The following is a 16,638-nucleotide window of genomic DNA, read 5'->3' on the forward strand; positions in this document are numbered from 1 at the left end:
ATTAGCAAATAATGGGAGTCTGGGGGCGAGCGAAACACAGGGTAACCCAAAAAGGCTTAGCAAGTAATGAAGGCCTGCTTGGGGCGAATAAAACACAGGGTAACCAAAAATAATCAAGGCTTAGCAAGAAGCCTAGGATGAGGAAAACAGACTTTTCTTGTTTCTTCGTCTGACGTCATACTTGCCGGGGATTTCGAAGAGAGGGCTTTTGACCATGTTATGGATGCAGTCCAACCTTTGTGACGTCAAGCGCTTCTCGGGGATTTTTTCAATGAAGTCACGTGCATAGTACCTAGCCAATCAAAACACAGAACATTTCACCGAGTAATGTTCTTCAAGGACAAAACAAGTTCCAACATGTGGATCTTTTTTCTTTTAACAATGAAACATGTTTCATTTAGAAAACATAATTATCCATGCATTAATTGCACGATGGACGAATTTCAGAGTGACTAGACTGGATTTTATTTGCCTTCCCCTTTGCAAAGAATTTTTCGAAGCTGTAAGAGGTTTGACAATTCTGAAGTATGGGTTCAATGCGGTAATACGACAAGGTACTTAGCATGACCCATGGTATCCATGAGAAAGTAGCCCAGTAGAACTCATGCCTCGTGTGAACCTCGTGTCAGGAAAGGGCCGACTATATCTATATCTCCCTCGTTGTATGTTATCGCGGAAAAGTCTGATACTTGGCGATTCTCATGATAACAAAAGATGTTTTTTGATAGCCTAGGGCTTTCCCCAAACAATGTGTTTACTTACGCTAATTCCTTTGCATCAAAGACCTGTAGCAGGTGCTCGAAGGTTGCGGGGAAATATTTGAGAGCCGCACCCTGTCAGGAGAGACAAGATGGATAAGGATCACCAGCCCTTTTTGAGTACAGGCCACACCCCCTTGAAGGTCATTTTTTCTGCCCTATGTCAGTTCCCTCGCACTCGTGGATACGCCCTGTGCGAGCGTACATAATAATGTCCTTATTCTCTGAATGTCACCTGCCCCATATCAGCTCCCCCCCACTTGTGGATACGCCCCGTGCGTGCATGTATGAAAAGGGTTTACTTCTTAGGGATCACCCTTCGGAAAATAATTAAAGGGGTCTTATACATGGGGTATATTGCCCTATTTACTCCCATCCTTGTATAGCCCCATGTACCTTAAGAAGGGTCTCCTTATACATCAGGTTATTTGCCCTATATCAGCTCCCTCCCACTTGTGGATACGCCCTGTGTGTGCGTGTATGGGAAGGGTTTACTTCTTAGGGATCACCTTACTGTTATAATTAATTACTAATATCAATAATTAATAAGAAGGGTCTCATACATGGGGTAATTTGCCCAATATGACCCCCCCTTGTATAGCTCCCTGTACCTTTAGAAGGGTCTACTTATACATGGGGTCATTTGCCCCATATACTCCCCCCTCCTCCTTGTATAGCCTCCTCTACCTGTGTAACAAGGGTCTCATACATGGGATAATTTTGCCCAATATGACCACCCTCTTGTATAGCCCCCTGTATCTTAAGATGGGTCTCCTCATACTTAGGGTCATTTGCCCCTTATACCCACACCCACTCCCCATTGAATAGCCTCTTTTACCTGTGTAAGAAGGGTCTCATTTTTTGTGTTTGTCATCAGGTTGACTAAGGAGTGGAACATCCCTCGCAGGTCCTCCTGGAATTCAGCGTGTCCTTTAGAGCCATTGAACCTACAGATATGAAGGGGTTTCTCAAGATAAGATTTGAAATGTCCAACAACAACTACCATTCTTACATGTGAGATCACATTGAAACAAATGGAGAAGTGTAATCACATCCAAAGCTGTAGTCCACATATAAACCAGAGTTAGACTTTTTATACTTCCCCGCTTACCTCTCGTAGAGTATTCTGGACTGAACGATGAATTTAAAGATGTATTCCATAGCCTGTTAGAGACGTGAAGGTTACTCAAAGTGGTTTCATTGTCAATATCATGATCATGACAATGCAGACAACAAACCATCATTGCTGCAATCACAATGTTCTATAAAAACATCTCAATAACATGGCACGTTTCTTACGTCTTTGCTATGGTTTAATCTAACATTTAGAATTTAAAGCGATCTGCTCGATCATGAGGGGTTGTACAAGAATCCAATAAATTACCACTCATCAAAACGATCTCGACAGGACACTTGCCTGGTAGAGTGGTTTCAGTGTTGTTTGTAGAGCAAAAAAACAGCAAAATCATGCAGAATATTTAAAATAACTATCTAGGTTAACCGATTAACCTTTAATCTCTAAATTAATACCATTGGATTGAATCTCTCACATCAAGAGGATGGGATTGGATTAAAAAAATAGTACTTCGATTTTGGTACAAACTGTAGGCTTACTGGAACCATTAAGTATACAAACTAAATCCTCCTTATATAATCCATTTCGCAGAAAATTGTTCCCTTTCTTTTCATTACACTTGAATGAGGTAAGCTGGGAGGTTTTGCAGCGTTTTTTACCCACACTATCGCATTTTATTTTATTACATCTTTTTTTTTTTAATTTCCTTAGTACATGAGTGCAAATGCCCCTTATAAATTCCGTAATGACTATGCCTACCATCACGTTTATTTTTAAAATGGTTTTTTAACCTTCATGGCTTTCAGTAGCAGGTCCATCCTCGCCCTCTCCAGGCTATCACGCTCAGCATATGCGATGTATTCTTTATAGACGGCAATCAAAGTTCTGTTTTAAACAAAAGGTCAGCTTGTTAGTCGAGTTATTAACACTAGATCGACCTGTTAGTCCGGTAATCAACACAAGATGGCAGACAGGGGTCCTTACGAGTGGACAATGGTGGCGGCAAAGTGATTGTCGATGTACGCCTCCAGCACAGGGCGGAAGTGGTGGTACTTCTTGTCTGCTAGTAGACTGATGGTGAACACCTGTAAAAGAAAACAGTCACGCAATTTTTGCATAGATGTCATGCAACCACGTAACATAATGGACATTACGCAGTCGTGTCACTCAACAGCAGCATAGACATCACGCAATTACGTCACACGACTAGATTGTAATGTAAAATTACATTTCTTGTTGTATAGAACTGTTCTCTTATAGATGCATAGAAGACGTCACATCGTATCACAAACAAGTCACAAAACTCGGCTGCGTCTCGTTGCGTACTTTTTTGTTCATGACGAACTGTGACATCATCTGTGCGTCAGACGCACGTCAGATATACTTGAGAAATAACACCCACAAAGACGCCAAATAATAGCCGTAGTAACGTCACCAATACACATCAATAAAAATACACAAATACACAACGATAACAAAGATGGCAAACATATAAACTACGAGCCATGCAGTCTAAAGATTTGGCAGTTAATGACTGCTTACCAAGGCATCAAACACAAGCTTGTCGTATTTCCTTGCATTCTCGTTGAGGATTGCGAACAAGGCATCAAATGTGTCCGTGAGGAACTAAACAAACGAATGACAAAATGGCATAAAATGTTATAACACAACAGTGTGAATGCATGATACTGTAGTATTTTGTCAGAGAAGACCCCATGGGTTTGCCCCTGAGCCAGCATATCCATCACTAACATCATCATTAGCATCCCGACGGCACTCAAGCACTCATGGTCTTTCTCACCAGCAGCCACTTCCTCTGGTATCACAACAAACACTAACATCATCCAAACACTAACATCATCATCATCACCACCACAATCATGATCACCAACATCATTGCCCCCCCCCCCCCACAAAAAAAAATGGCGCTCCCAACATCTGTAAAGTATTACAAGGAAATGTAGGTAGGACATGGTTGTGCCCCATATTTTTTCTTAATGTTCCTGTATTGTTTCCCCCCCCCCCCATCAATATTTTGAGCCCTGCTTCATCACCACCAACGTCACTATCATTACCATCATCACCATCATCATTATTATCATTTGTAAGTACCTTGACGATCTCTTCCCCACTGACTTTCATCAGAGTCACCAGGACATCTTTCAGCTTGCCTGGCATCTGTCGCCACTTCAGCAGGCCAAGTAAATCCACTAGAAGCCAACCAGAACAACAGCACTCGAGTCACAGATTAGAAAAATGAGTGAGCTAAAAATTGGTGTTCTCCCTTTCGAATATAACTCCATGTCACATTGGTAAAAAGTTAAGTTTTTTTTTATTACAAATCACAAGCGACAAATCAGGCGTTGAAACTTTTCCATCCACCTCTTCAATTTCTAGCATTTACTTGGTAGGAAGAGACATCACACGAATATTTTCGATGTTTATCGATTTGAGGTTTTTCTGTTTGCAGGTACACCGTATAGTTATGCAATGGTTATCCTTACGGTTCTGTGTGAGCTTTGTGGAGCATAGTAGGGTCTTGATATTAAATTTGTCATTGCAGTATGCCGCAGCATCGGCCCCGCCCTTGGTGGGAGGGTTCATCAGAGTCTGTTCGATTTTAAACGAAGCAGACTGCAAGTATGTGGATGGCAGCACTTTGGTCGAGTTGCACTACAAAAAAAAAATGAGTAGGTAAATAACATGTCTTCGAAAAGGCCTTTACATAGCCGGAACTGCTCCAAACCTAAAAAGAACAGACAGCCTGGAGAAAACTTAACATTCCGCACATGTTTTGTGCATATTTTTGTGTAGTTTTTTTTTTTTTTTTTGCATCATTAACTTCCTTGGGAATATTTGGAGCTCCAACTCAATAGCATGCCTTTAAATGCGAAAAGAAAACTTCGAACAATGTAATATGTGATAGAATGCTGCTATTCTCAAGCCCGATTCAACTCACATATGAGCACCGTTATAACACCTTTACTAAAGACTGTATAATCCTGCAGCGTAATTCAAAGGCCAAGTGTACTTAGCTCCGCCCGCTAAATAAAAACAGAGCTGCGAGGTGTAGGGTCGAGAGGATACAGAGTCCCGGGATGCATTGTGGGCTAAAAATGGAAGGCGAGCCATACCATAAAAACTGACATTAAAAATTCCAGGAGCCACTGCGTCCAAAAGGCAAAAATGTCAACTTTACCGGAAGTAGTGACACTGAAAAATCTTACACAGGAAAGCAATCTATACCAGGAGTGCAGGTCTACTGACCTTGAAGACCATAAGCTCGTGAGTGCCATCCTTAAGGGTTGTGCCGTCTCGCTGCATCAATCGAACGAACGCAAATGCGAACACCTTCTGACTCTTATCCTTTTCTATAAAAAACGAAAATAAATTTATTAACAATTATAGAACAATAACAAAGGAATGAGATCCTCTAATAACATTCCCCACTTATAATCATGAAAACACATGAAATAAATCCATCTGAAGTCGATTTAATAAAGATAATAACGATAGTTTTTGGCAAGCCGGCAAAGACTCTAACGCCGCAAAATATACAGTGCAAGCATGGCGGGCCAAAGATGCACGCGGATGAATAGCATTTTAAAATTTTAGGTAACTCTGGACAAAAAGAAGGGTATGCTCTTGCTAGAGGGGTGAAGATGAGCTGACCAGGAATTTTGGACACGGAGAAGATGCATAAGGAAAAACGACAACAAATACCACCACCATAAGCTATGGATATACCTAGGATTTAGAGAACTGTAGCACAAATATGTAATTTATTTTCTAGGAGAGCGACAAAGCCAGACAGTCTCGGGGACTGATGTTACACGAAGCATTGGTCACTAGTTACTAAAAGGACAAGAACTTGATATTGTCTAAGTAGTGTTACATACCTCACACCTTACACATTCATTGTTGAGCAGGTCATAATTTTTGTATCTCAAAAAGATTTGCAAATTGCTCCAGATCTCACCTTCTCCGCTAGATCGATGTTTGAACGTGAACCGAAGATGAGACTCGTAGAACTGTTCAATGGGAACTGCCAGCTGCAGATAGGAACAATGACATATTTCAGAGACAGTCACACTGCTGGCCGCAAACACTGGGCATATGCTTCTCGTGAAAGTTTCAAATTAAAATAATTGTATGTCTGTTGATCCAGCTTGCGTAACAATGTTGTTTTGTTTTGAGAATTCAAAATTCTCAACATTTTTGAAAGACAAATTAAAGACTACAAATAGATTGAAGCTTTTCGTTATTCAAGGTGTTTGGATATTGGACATTAAACTTATGAAAACATCGGTATCTGGATAGTGGTGCTGTTCGTATCAATACATCATGTTTACATGTCATAATACTGCATGACATATGATGCTGTGCGTTGGGGTGGGGATTGTATCACTGCATGACATATGATGCTGTGCGTTGGGGTGGGGATTGTATCACTGCATGACATATGATGCTGTGCGTTGGGGTGGGGATTGTATCACTGCATGACATATTATGCTGTACGTTGGGGTGGGGGTTGTATCACTGCATGACATACGATGCTGGGTGTTGGGGTGGGGATTGTATCACATCGTCACCTTGATAGTTTCATGCCACTCTGGCTTGCCACTGTGGTAGTAAATCACAGAGCGGTACTCACTAACCAGATCCTCCCCTGCGCCGTAACTAATCACATTCTGCCAAGAAACAATTTTCAGTTAGAAAGGCTTCCTGAGGTCTTAACAACCATGACTTATCCACGTGACTCAACCATGTTGCCTTATCTATATGACCTTCCATGTGACTTATCCCGTGAATTATTCATGTGACTTATCCACATTGCCTTATTTATATGACCTTCCATGTGACTTATCCATGTGATTTATCCTGTGACTTATTCCGTGACTTATCCATGTCTTATCCATGTGACTTATCCACATTGCCTTATTCATATGACCTTCCATGTGACTTATCCCGTGACTTATACACATTGCCTTATCCATACGACCTTCCATGTGACTTATCCACATGACTTATCCATGTGACTTATCCCCATGCCTTATCCATATGACCTTCCATGTGACTTATCCACGTGACTTATCCATGTGACTTATACACATTGCCTTATCCATATGACCTTCCATGTGACTTATCCACATGACTTATCCATCAGACTTATCCCCATGCCTTATCCATATGACCTTCCACGTGATTAATCCATGTGACTTATCCACGTGACCTATCCACGTGACTTATCCATGTGACTTAACCACGTGACTTTTCCACATGTCTTATCCATATGGCCTTCCATATGACTAATCCACATATCTTATGCATGTGACTTATCCACTTGGCTTATCCAAATGACTTTTCTACGTGACTTATCCACGTGACTTATCCATGTGACTTACCTCAAGAATGTCCCCATTGTCTGAAAGCACATGCATAGTAACCTCAATGTTCTTGTTCGCTGTTTTGTGGCCTGAATAATGACAATGGTTAGCTTTTTATTTAAAACAAACACATTTATTGCAAAATTCATTGCCTCTACAATTGTATAACACAACATTATGACAACAGCCTAAGAGAAATAAGCCCTTCGATCCATTGAAACAAATTATAACAAAAATATATATATATGGGGGACTGTAGTGTTTTTATTTCATCCACATGCCTTTCGAGAACTGTGATTAAAAATTTGAGTGCAGAATCCTCAATAAAAAAGAATGTTTTTTTAGAGACACCTACCTCTTTCAAACTCTCCTGACAGCACTGTCACATACAGGTCATTTCTCACATCACCTGCAAACAGAGACAATACCCATGATCTGATCAGCATGGAATTGTATTACCCACAATGCACTTTTCTGGTATGTCAACGTTTTTGGTGGCTGTACCATATTTATTAGGTAGCTGTACCATATTAATTGGGTGACTGTACCATAAGGTGGCTGTACCATATTTATCAGTTTGCTGTGCCATATTTATCAGTTTGCTGTGCCATATTTATCAGTTTGCTGTGCCATATTTATCAGTTTGCTGTGCCATATTTATCAGTTTGCTGTGCCATATTTATCAGTTTGCTGTGCCATATTTATCAGTTTGCTGTGCCATATTTATCAGTTTGCTGTGCCATATTTATCAGTTTGCTGTGCCATATTTATCAGTTTGCTGTGCCATATTTATCAGTTTGCTGTGCCATATTTATCAGTTTGCTGTGCCATATTTATCAGTTTGCTGTGCCATATTTATCAGTTTGCTGTGCCATATTTATCAGTTTGCTGTGCCATATTTATCAGTTTGCTGTGCCATATTTATCAGTTTGCTGTGCCATATTTATCAGTTTGCTGTGCCATATTTATCAGTTTGCTGTGCCATATTTATCAGTTTGCTGTGCCATATTTATCAGTTTGCTGTGCCATATTTATCAGTTTGCTGTGCCATATTTATCAGTTTGCTGTGCCATATTTATCAGTTTGCTGTGCCATATTTATCAGTTTGCTGTGCCATATTTATCAGTTTGCTGTGCCATATTTATCAGTTTGCTGTGCCATATTTATCAGTTTGCTGTGCCATATTTATCAGTTTGCTGTGCCATATTTATCAGTTTGCTGTGCCATATTTATCAGTTTGCTGTGCCATATTTATCAGTTTGCTGTGCCATATTTATCAGTTTGCTGTATCATATTTATCAGTTTGCTGTATCATATTTATCAGTTTGCTTTATCATATTTATCAGTTTACTGTATCATATTTATCAGTTTGCTGTATCATATTTATCAGTTTGCTTTATCATATTTATCAGTTTACTGTACCATATTTATCAGTTTGCTTTATCATATTTATCAGTTTACTGTATCATATTTATCAGTTTGCTGTATCATATTTATCAGTTTACTGTATCATATTTATCAGTTTGCTGTATCATATTTATCAGTTTACTGTATCATATTTATCAGTTTGCTGTATCATATTTATCAGTTTGCTGTATCATATTTATCAGTTTACTGTATCATATTTATCAGTTTGCTGTATCATATTTATCAGTTTACTGTATCATATTTATCAGTTTGCTGTGCCATATTTATCAGTTTACTGTATCATATTTATCAGTTTGCTGTATCATATTTATCAGTTTACTGTACCATATTTATCAGTTTGCTGTGCCATATTTATCAGTTTACTGTATCATATTTATCAGTTTGCTGTATCATATTTATCAGTTTGCTGTATCATATTTATCAGTTTACTGTATCATATTTATCAGTTTACTGTATCATATTTATCAGTTTGCTGTATCATATTTATCAGTTTGCTGTGCCATATTTATCAGTTTGCTGTGCCATATTTATCAGTTTGCTGTGCCATATTTATCAGTTTGCTGTATCATATTTATCAGTTTGCTGTGCCATATTTATCAGTTTGCTGTATCATATTTATCAGTTTACTTTATCATATTTATCAGTTTGCTTTATCATATTTATCAGTTTGCTTTATCATATTTATCAGTTTGCTGTACCATATTTATCAGTATGCTGTATCATATTTATCAGTTTGCTGTACCATATTTATCAGTTTGCTCTACCATATTTATCAGTTTGCTGTGCCATATTTATCAGTTTGCTGTGCCATATTTATCAGTTTGCTGTGCCACATTTATCAGTTTGCTGTGCCACATTTATCAGTTTGCTGTGCCATAATTATCAGTTTGCTGTGCCATATTTATCAGTTTGCTGTGCCATATTTATCAGTTTGCTGTGCCATATTTATCAGTTTGCTGTGCCATATTTATCAGTTTGCTGTGCCATATTTATCAGTTTGCTGTATCATATTTATCAGTTTACTTTATCATATTTATCAGTTTACTGTATCATATTTATCAGTTTGCTGTATCATATTTATCAGTTTACTGTATCATATTTATCAGTTTGCTGTATCATATTTATCAGTTTACTGTATCATATTTATCAGTTTGCTGTATCATATTTATCAGTTTGCTGTATCATATTTATCAGTTTGCTGTACCATATTTATCAGTTTGCTGTATCATATTTATCAGTTTGCTGTACCATATTTATCAGTTTGCTGTATCATATTTATCAGTTTGCTGTATCATATTTATCAGTTTACTGTATCATATTTATCAGTTTGCTGTACCATATTTATCAGTTTACTGTATCATATTTATCAGTTTGCTGTACCATATTTATCAGTTTACTGTATCATATTTATCAGTTTGCTGTATCATATTTATCAGTTTACTGTATCATATTTATCAGTTTGCTGTACCATATTTATCAGTTTGCTGTATCATATTTATCAGTTTGCTGTATCATATTTATCAGTTTGCTGTATCATATTTATCAGTTTACTGTACCATATTTATCAGTTTGCTGTGCCATATTTATCAGTTTACTGTATCATATTTATCAGTTTGCTGTATCATATTTATCAGTTTGCTGTATCATATTTATCAGTTTACTGTATCATATTTATCAGTTTACTGTATCATATTTATCAGTTTGCTGTACCATATTCATAAGGTGTGGCATGGAATACCCACCTGGCATGATAACCTCTGGGAAGCCTTGCTTGCGAGCAATAGCAGTGTGTTTGTTCATTAAAAGAGGGTTCTCTTCTCTTATCTAAAGATCAAAGGAAGACAAACTTAGGCTGGGTACTGTGTATGTTTTAAGTATGACAAATTCTATTACAGGCCATTACATAAAAGAATCTACAGTAAGGGATGATATGTTAAATTAAACCCAAGCCTGACATTAGTAAAAAATACTACCCAAGATCTTACAGTACCTGTTCTTCATTTCCTTCAAGTACTTTAACAGATACCCAAATTCCTTAAGCAAAAAAAAAATAATATGAGATGTGTAGATTTTGAAGACCAAGACAACAGTGATTCTTGCCAATTTTAGCTGTTGTTTAAAAAGTGTGTGATGATTGACATGCACTGATTTTTTCAGGCCTTAAACTTGCCCTGTGCCCTTGTTGTTGTTGGCGAACCAGTCTTTACCTTTCCCTGTGCCTTTGCTGTTGTGTGTTAACCCATCTTCACCTTGACCTGTGCCTTTGTTGTTGGTGTGTGTGAACTACTCTTTACCTTGACCTGTGCCCTTGTTGTTGGTGTGTGTGAACCAGTCTTTACCTTGCCCTGTGCCTATCATGTTGTGTGTAAACCTATCTTTACCTTGCCCTGTGCCCTTGTTGGTGTGTGAGAACAATTCTTTACCTTGCCCTGTGTCCTTGTTGTTGGTGCATGTGAACCAGTCTTTACCTTGACCTGTGCCCTTGTTGTTGGTGTGTGTGAACCAGTCTTTACCTTTCCCTGTGCCTTTGCTGTTGTGTGTTAACCCATCTTCACCTTGGCCTGTGCCTTTGTTGTTGGTGTGTGTGAACTACTCTTTACCTTGCCCTGTGTCCTTGTTGTTGGTGCATGTGAACCAGTCTTTACCTTGACCTGTGCCCTTGTTGTTGGTGTGTGAGAACAATTCTTTACACTTACCCTTTGCCCTTGCTGTTGTTGTGTGTGAACCCATCTTTACATTGCCCTGTGCCTGTGCTGTTGGTGTGTGAGAACAATTCTTTACACTTGCCCTTTGCCTTTGTTGTTGGTGTGTGTGAACCAGTCTTTACCTTGCCCTGTGCCTGTGCTGTTGTTGTGTGTGAACCAGTCTTTACCTTGCCCTGTGCTTGTACTATTGGTGTGTGTGAACCCATCTTTACCTTGCCCTGTGCCTGTGCTGTTGTTGTGTGTGAACTAGTCTTTACCTTGTCCTGTGTCTGTGTTGTTGTTGTGTGTGAACCAGTCTTTACCTTGCCCTGTGCCTGTGATGTTGGTCTGTGTGAACCAGTCTGTACCTTGCCCTGTGCCCTTGTTGTTGGTGTGTGTGAACCCGTCTTTACCTTGCCCTGTGCCCTTGTTGTTGGTGTGTGTGAACCCGTCTTTACCTGACCCTGTGCCCTTGTTGTTGAGGTTGTGTACATGAACCCATCTTTACACTTGCCTTTTTCCGTTGTTGTTAGTGTGTGTGAACTAGTCTCTACCTTGCCCTGTGTCTTTGCTGTTGTTGTGTGTGAACCCATCTTTACACTTGCCCTGTGCCCTTGTTGCTGTTGTGTGTGAACCCATCTTACCTTGCCCTGTGCCCTTGTTGTTGGTGTGTGTGTGAACTAATCTTTACCTTGCCCTGTGCCCGGGCTGTTGTTGCGTGTGAAATAGTCTTTACCTTGACCTGTGCCCTTGTTGTTGGTGTGTGTGAACCCATCTTTACCTTGCCCTGTGCCCTTGTTGTTGGTGTGTGTGAACCCATCTTTACCTTGCCCTGTGCCCTTGTTGTTGGTGTGTGTGTGAACCCATCTTTACCTTGACCTGTGCCCTTGTTGTTGGTGTGTGTGAACCCCTCTTTACCTTGCCCTGTGCCCTTGTTGTTGGTGTGTGAACCCCTCTTTACCTTGACCTGTGCCCTTGTTGTTGGTGTGTGTGAACCCATCTTTACCTTGCCCTGTGCCCTTGTTGTTGGTGTGTGTGTGAACTAATCTTTACCTTGCCCTGTGCCCGGGCTGTTGTTGCGTGTGAAATAGTCTTTACCTTGCCCTGTGCCCTTGTTGTTGGTGTGTGTGAACCCATCTTTACCTTGTCCTGTTCCCTTGGAGTCTGCAAGCTGTGAGGCTATCATCTTCTTGATCCAATCATGCATAAACTGGTTCTCAGGAACTCTGAATGGAACCCTGAGGCCGTAAGTAACTGTTTATTACGGGTTATGGGTTAGGCAATGTTAATATTACTGTTATTTCATGTGATTTAAATTATCTAATAATGGTAATTGTCAACCCTTAGAAAAATAAAAATGTGTAACTTACATCATGTGCTTCATTGAATGGTAATACTCTTTAATGACAAAGATTGAGAATGAGTTCTATCAGCAAAATAAATATAAACTAATAGTTTCAATTCATTGTTTCTGTTAGTATTTTGCTGTGTTACTGTAGATGAAAAAATATTAATCTCATAAATTAACAAAAGAAAATGGCACAGAAGAATAAAAAAAATACTTGAACATTTTCCAAAGAAAATGCAGTGTTACATAAATACAGATACATTGGGCAAAAGGTGTTTGGGGATTTGGAAGAATTATGATTAAAACATAAACCATGGCTAGACTTGTTGGCTCATTAGAACATACTCATTTCATCTCAAATATTTGGTCCAACAAACAATGTACAAGGTGACAATGTTAATATATCCTTTTCAGTATTTTGGGAAACAAGTCTCTGCTGGCTCAAAAACCTATGTTATAAAAAGCTCTATGCAAACAGGTGAGCTATAAAACACTGATACATAGCTCCTTATTTGCTCCTGGCTGGCATTTCTTTTGTCTAATGGTAAACTGAGCAAGGATGTGGCTACCATACTGCAGAATATTGGCTACATGGTTGGTTGGTTGTATGTTTTGCATGAAATATTTTTTTAGGAAAATTAACAGATAATACAAGTTTATATCCACCTCGTTTATTGTTTGTTTTACAAGACCTCAGAGTTCAGATTTATACATAAAAAAGACAAATCCTTACACATGTAGCTGCAGGAAGTGCTCCTTGTCGTCCTCATATTGAACCTTGCCAGACATCAGATCAGACAGATTCAACACTGAAAAAAAGGTGCTAACTTTGGAAACATTTTCTTGGCTGAATTCCCTCTGTCCTTGTTTTCCTAACAACCCATTTCATTTTATGTGCACTTAAGGTGCATATAATTAAATTACCATAAAATACAAAGCCAAGGTAAGAAGGCTAAATAAAATAAAAAGAAACACTTTCTAGTCTATCAAAATAATTTTTTAATTGTGATGAGTACAGTAAACAAGATTTTGCTGTAAGGTGGAATTGTGCACTCTGTCTTTTTTGGACTTATTCCTAGATCCTTTAATTTTCTGAATTTTGCAAAATTTAATAACCTCACATGTTTATTTTTCTCGTTGTTTCCTTAAATTGATGAGATGATCAAAAACTTTTCCTGCTTTGATGTAAGCACAAAATAATTTGTTGTCTCAATTTTCTTTGTTCTGTTTAATATCATTCTTGAGGAGAAAAGTTGAAAAAAAGCTTTTGACATTTTCAAAAAATGTAATTCCACATTATTATGCCCCTAAATCATGAAATTAAATTCTCATGAAATCTGCCAACCCATTTTTCAAGCAATTAATTGCCTGCAAAATATAGTACCCAATTAAGTTAATATTCATAATCAAAAGCTAGGCAGTCCACTTTTGCAAACCAATGTTCATACCTGCACCTCCAAAACACCTTCTCAAGTTTTTAGTCAGCTTTTTACTGGCCGGCTCTTTGAGATCCATTCGGCCTTGAAACAAAGACACAATAAAAACAAATAAACTAAGATGTATGGGTACATAGTTGATGGAGCAACCACAGAGATACTGTATTGCAGCAGCAAAGGAGGATGATCACATTCCAAAAATTGTGATAAAGGGTAATGCCTGATCACAAAAAGGTGTAATAATGAATATAACAATTAGAAACTACTCACCTACTCGGATTATTTGACACACAAGAAAGACGCGATCTCTTTTAAGATCTTTAGTTCCTAGATCCTGGATAGCAAAAAACAGGCACAAGACATACATCAGGGTATGGGTATATACACCTTATTTAAGAGATATTGCTTTAGGGTTTGGTTGATGTGGCATTTCCAGGTTGATTCAATTTCTGAAAAAACTACTACCAGTACATTGGTACACCCCTTTGAACAGAGGCATGTTCCGAGCAGGTTAGTGAACAGCAAATATTTTGGGTCTTTGTGATGAGTAGTGACGACTGGATCAAAGTGCTGGGGGACTTCTTAAGACAGGGCTTCTGGAATTTCGCGCTTGTGCGGAAGCGCGTAATTTGGCTTTTTCCGCGTAATCCACAAATTTCAGCATAATCCCGCATAATTTGGCTAAATTTTGAAAGACAAAACATTTATTTTCACAGCTGTTGTGTTCTTTTAGGGTTCTTACCTCTATTTCTCGTAAAAAAAGAGAGATATACTCCGTAAGAGTGCGATATTTTGAACTGAATTTCGAAAACAAATAAAATGACTAGGCGTTCTTTGCTAAACCGCGAAGGCCTAGGACTAATAATAAAATACCTTTTTTAATTGGCTGGTGGCTAGAAGCCAATGAAAACTTGCCTAAGATATTTTCACACAAAAATAACCTTTTCAAGTTATTTCGTGCTTTCCTTCGGTACAAAATGTATTTTGGATGTAACAGTTGATATCCCGTGCAATATAGCACGTAATTCAGTAAAAAAAAAAATCCCGCAAAATTTTGATTTTTAAAGAAAAATGTATTGCAAAATTCTGCGTAATTTAGCACGTAATGATTGATTTTGCCGCTTAATTTAGCGCGTAATTTAGCAAAGGATCCTGCATGATTTGGAGTTTTTTTCCGCATAATTCCAGAAGCCCTGTTAAGAATACTGCAGACAGGAATGACAAATAGCCTGATCACCTCAGCAAAACGTCTTGTACTTGGATTGAATTAAAGCAAAGACCAACAAATATATTGCTTGAATGACCACATAGATGAAAAGACCAACGACCAGAGAATATGGATCTTTAATGGGTTTATGGAACAATCTAAAACTTTATCAAAAAGGGACAATTTCTGTGGAGGATACAATATTTAAAACCAAAACCAGTTGTGGGTTACTTAAACATTTACTTGAGTACAAATTCACTTGAGTGCAAATTAATATGTACAGTATAATCATTAGAACAGCCAGTTAAACTCACCGTAAACAACACAGTCAGGTTATACAGCTTATCAATTTCTTTAGGCATACCAGCCTTGTCCCAGTTTACAACAAACTGTTCACTGAAAAATGTCAGAATGCAAGTGATTATTATAAAATACTTCGAGGACTAGTACAATGTGCATGTTGACTAAAGTAAGCAACTGGACATGCCGCCTAACAGTACTTAAACCTCATATGTCTACTGTAAAATATTTGTTTAAAGAAATTCTAGATAGATAGATGGATAGATAGTCTTTATTAAAATTCTTTGCAACTTCTAAACTTCTAAAGTTGAAAAATGAATTATTATTTACATTAAAATATTAAGAAATATTAAAAATTAAAATACACTTTTTTAAATACTCTTTTGCATCTTCTAAGAAGCTGCAATCAATGACAATTTTTAGAGATGGCTATTCCCAGCCTCCCCCCATACCTGCCTCTCTGTTCACTTGTTTGCTTACCTAATAAACTCTCCATCTCGTGCATCATACAGTGAAATAAATACTTCTGCGTCATCATTGATGTTACAGACTACATTTTTTATATTGACATAAATGTTATGAGTCGAAGAGAAGGCAGCCTCCCGCTTGAGCTTCTTAGATTCATCTCTGCTCTTAATAGTGAAAAAGCATGAAATGGAATAAAACATGATGTTTTAAAATACAGTAGAACCCCCCTAACTCAAACTCTGAAGGAAAGCAAAAATCAGTTCGAGTTAGCGGGGAATTCGAGTTAGCAGAGTAAAAATGACTCAAAATTAGATCCAAGGGAAATCAAACTTTCTTCGTGTTAGCTGGGAATTCGAGTTAGCAGAGTAAAGATGACTCAAAACTAGGTCCAAGGGAAATCGAACCTAGTTCGAGTTAGCGGGGAATTTGAGTTAGCCGAGTTCTAGTTAGCGAGAAATTCTACTTTGCTTTTCTTCGAGTGGGTGAGTGGGCATGCAGAGTCCCAGTTGTTACCAAAAAGTAGTGTTTTTTTCTAGTCTAGCTTCTT

The 16,638-nt window shown here is 38.3% G+C and overlaps 1 protein-coding gene across 3 annotated transcripts in view; it reads right to left on the bottom strand.

Annotated features, from left to right (window-relative positions):
• LOC5520946 (dedicator of cytokinesis protein 1) overlaps positions 1-16,638 on the bottom strand; it is a 47,106-nt gene that overhangs the window by 26,641 nt on the left and 3,827 nt on the right. For 2 of the 3 annotated variants that reach the window (XM_048728567.1, XM_048728566.1), the window contains exons 10-31: positions 16,104-16,255; positions 15,638-15,719; positions 14,387-14,450; positions 14,129-14,200; positions 13,414-13,489; positions 12,476-12,570; positions 10,639-10,682; positions 10,391-10,472; positions 7,576-7,629; positions 7,239-7,309; positions 6,426-6,524; positions 5,813-5,885; positions 5,101-5,204; positions 4,338-4,506; positions 3,946-4,043; positions 3,376-3,459; positions 2,818-2,918; positions 2,625-2,718; positions 1,870-1,922; positions 1,597-1,705; positions 763-833; positions 186-292 (exon numbers count right to left, since the gene is read on the bottom strand). In XM_048728567.1, the coding sequence (XP_048584524.1) occupies positions 186-292; positions 763-833; positions 1,597-1,705; positions 1,870-1,922; positions 2,625-2,718; positions 2,818-2,918; positions 3,376-3,459; positions 3,946-4,043; positions 4,338-4,506; positions 5,101-5,204; positions 5,813-5,885; positions 6,426-6,524; positions 7,239-7,309; positions 7,576-7,629; positions 10,391-10,472; positions 10,639-10,682; positions 12,476-12,570; positions 13,414-13,489; positions 14,129-14,200; positions 14,387-14,450; positions 15,638-15,719; positions 16,104-16,255 (1,954 nt within the window). The remainder of the gene's footprint in view (positions 1-185; positions 293-762; positions 834-1,596; positions 1,706-1,869; positions 1,923-2,624; positions 2,719-2,817; positions 2,919-3,375; positions 3,460-3,945; positions 4,044-4,337; positions 4,507-5,100; positions 5,205-5,812; positions 5,886-6,425; positions 6,525-7,238; positions 7,310-7,575; positions 7,630-10,390; positions 10,473-10,638; positions 10,683-12,475; positions 12,571-13,413; positions 13,490-14,128; positions 14,201-14,386; positions 14,451-15,637; positions 15,720-16,103; positions 16,256-16,638) is intronic. The other variant, XM_048728568.1, reaches the window with a different exon arrangement.

The sequence above is a fragment of the Nematostella vectensis genome, chromosome 6 (genome assembly GCF_932526225.1).
Source record: "Nematostella vectensis chromosome 6, jaNemVect1.1, whole genome shotgun sequence".
In the NCBI taxonomy this organism is placed as follows: domain Eukaryota; kingdom Metazoa; phylum Cnidaria; class Anthozoa; order Actiniaria; family Edwardsiidae; genus Nematostella; species Nematostella vectensis.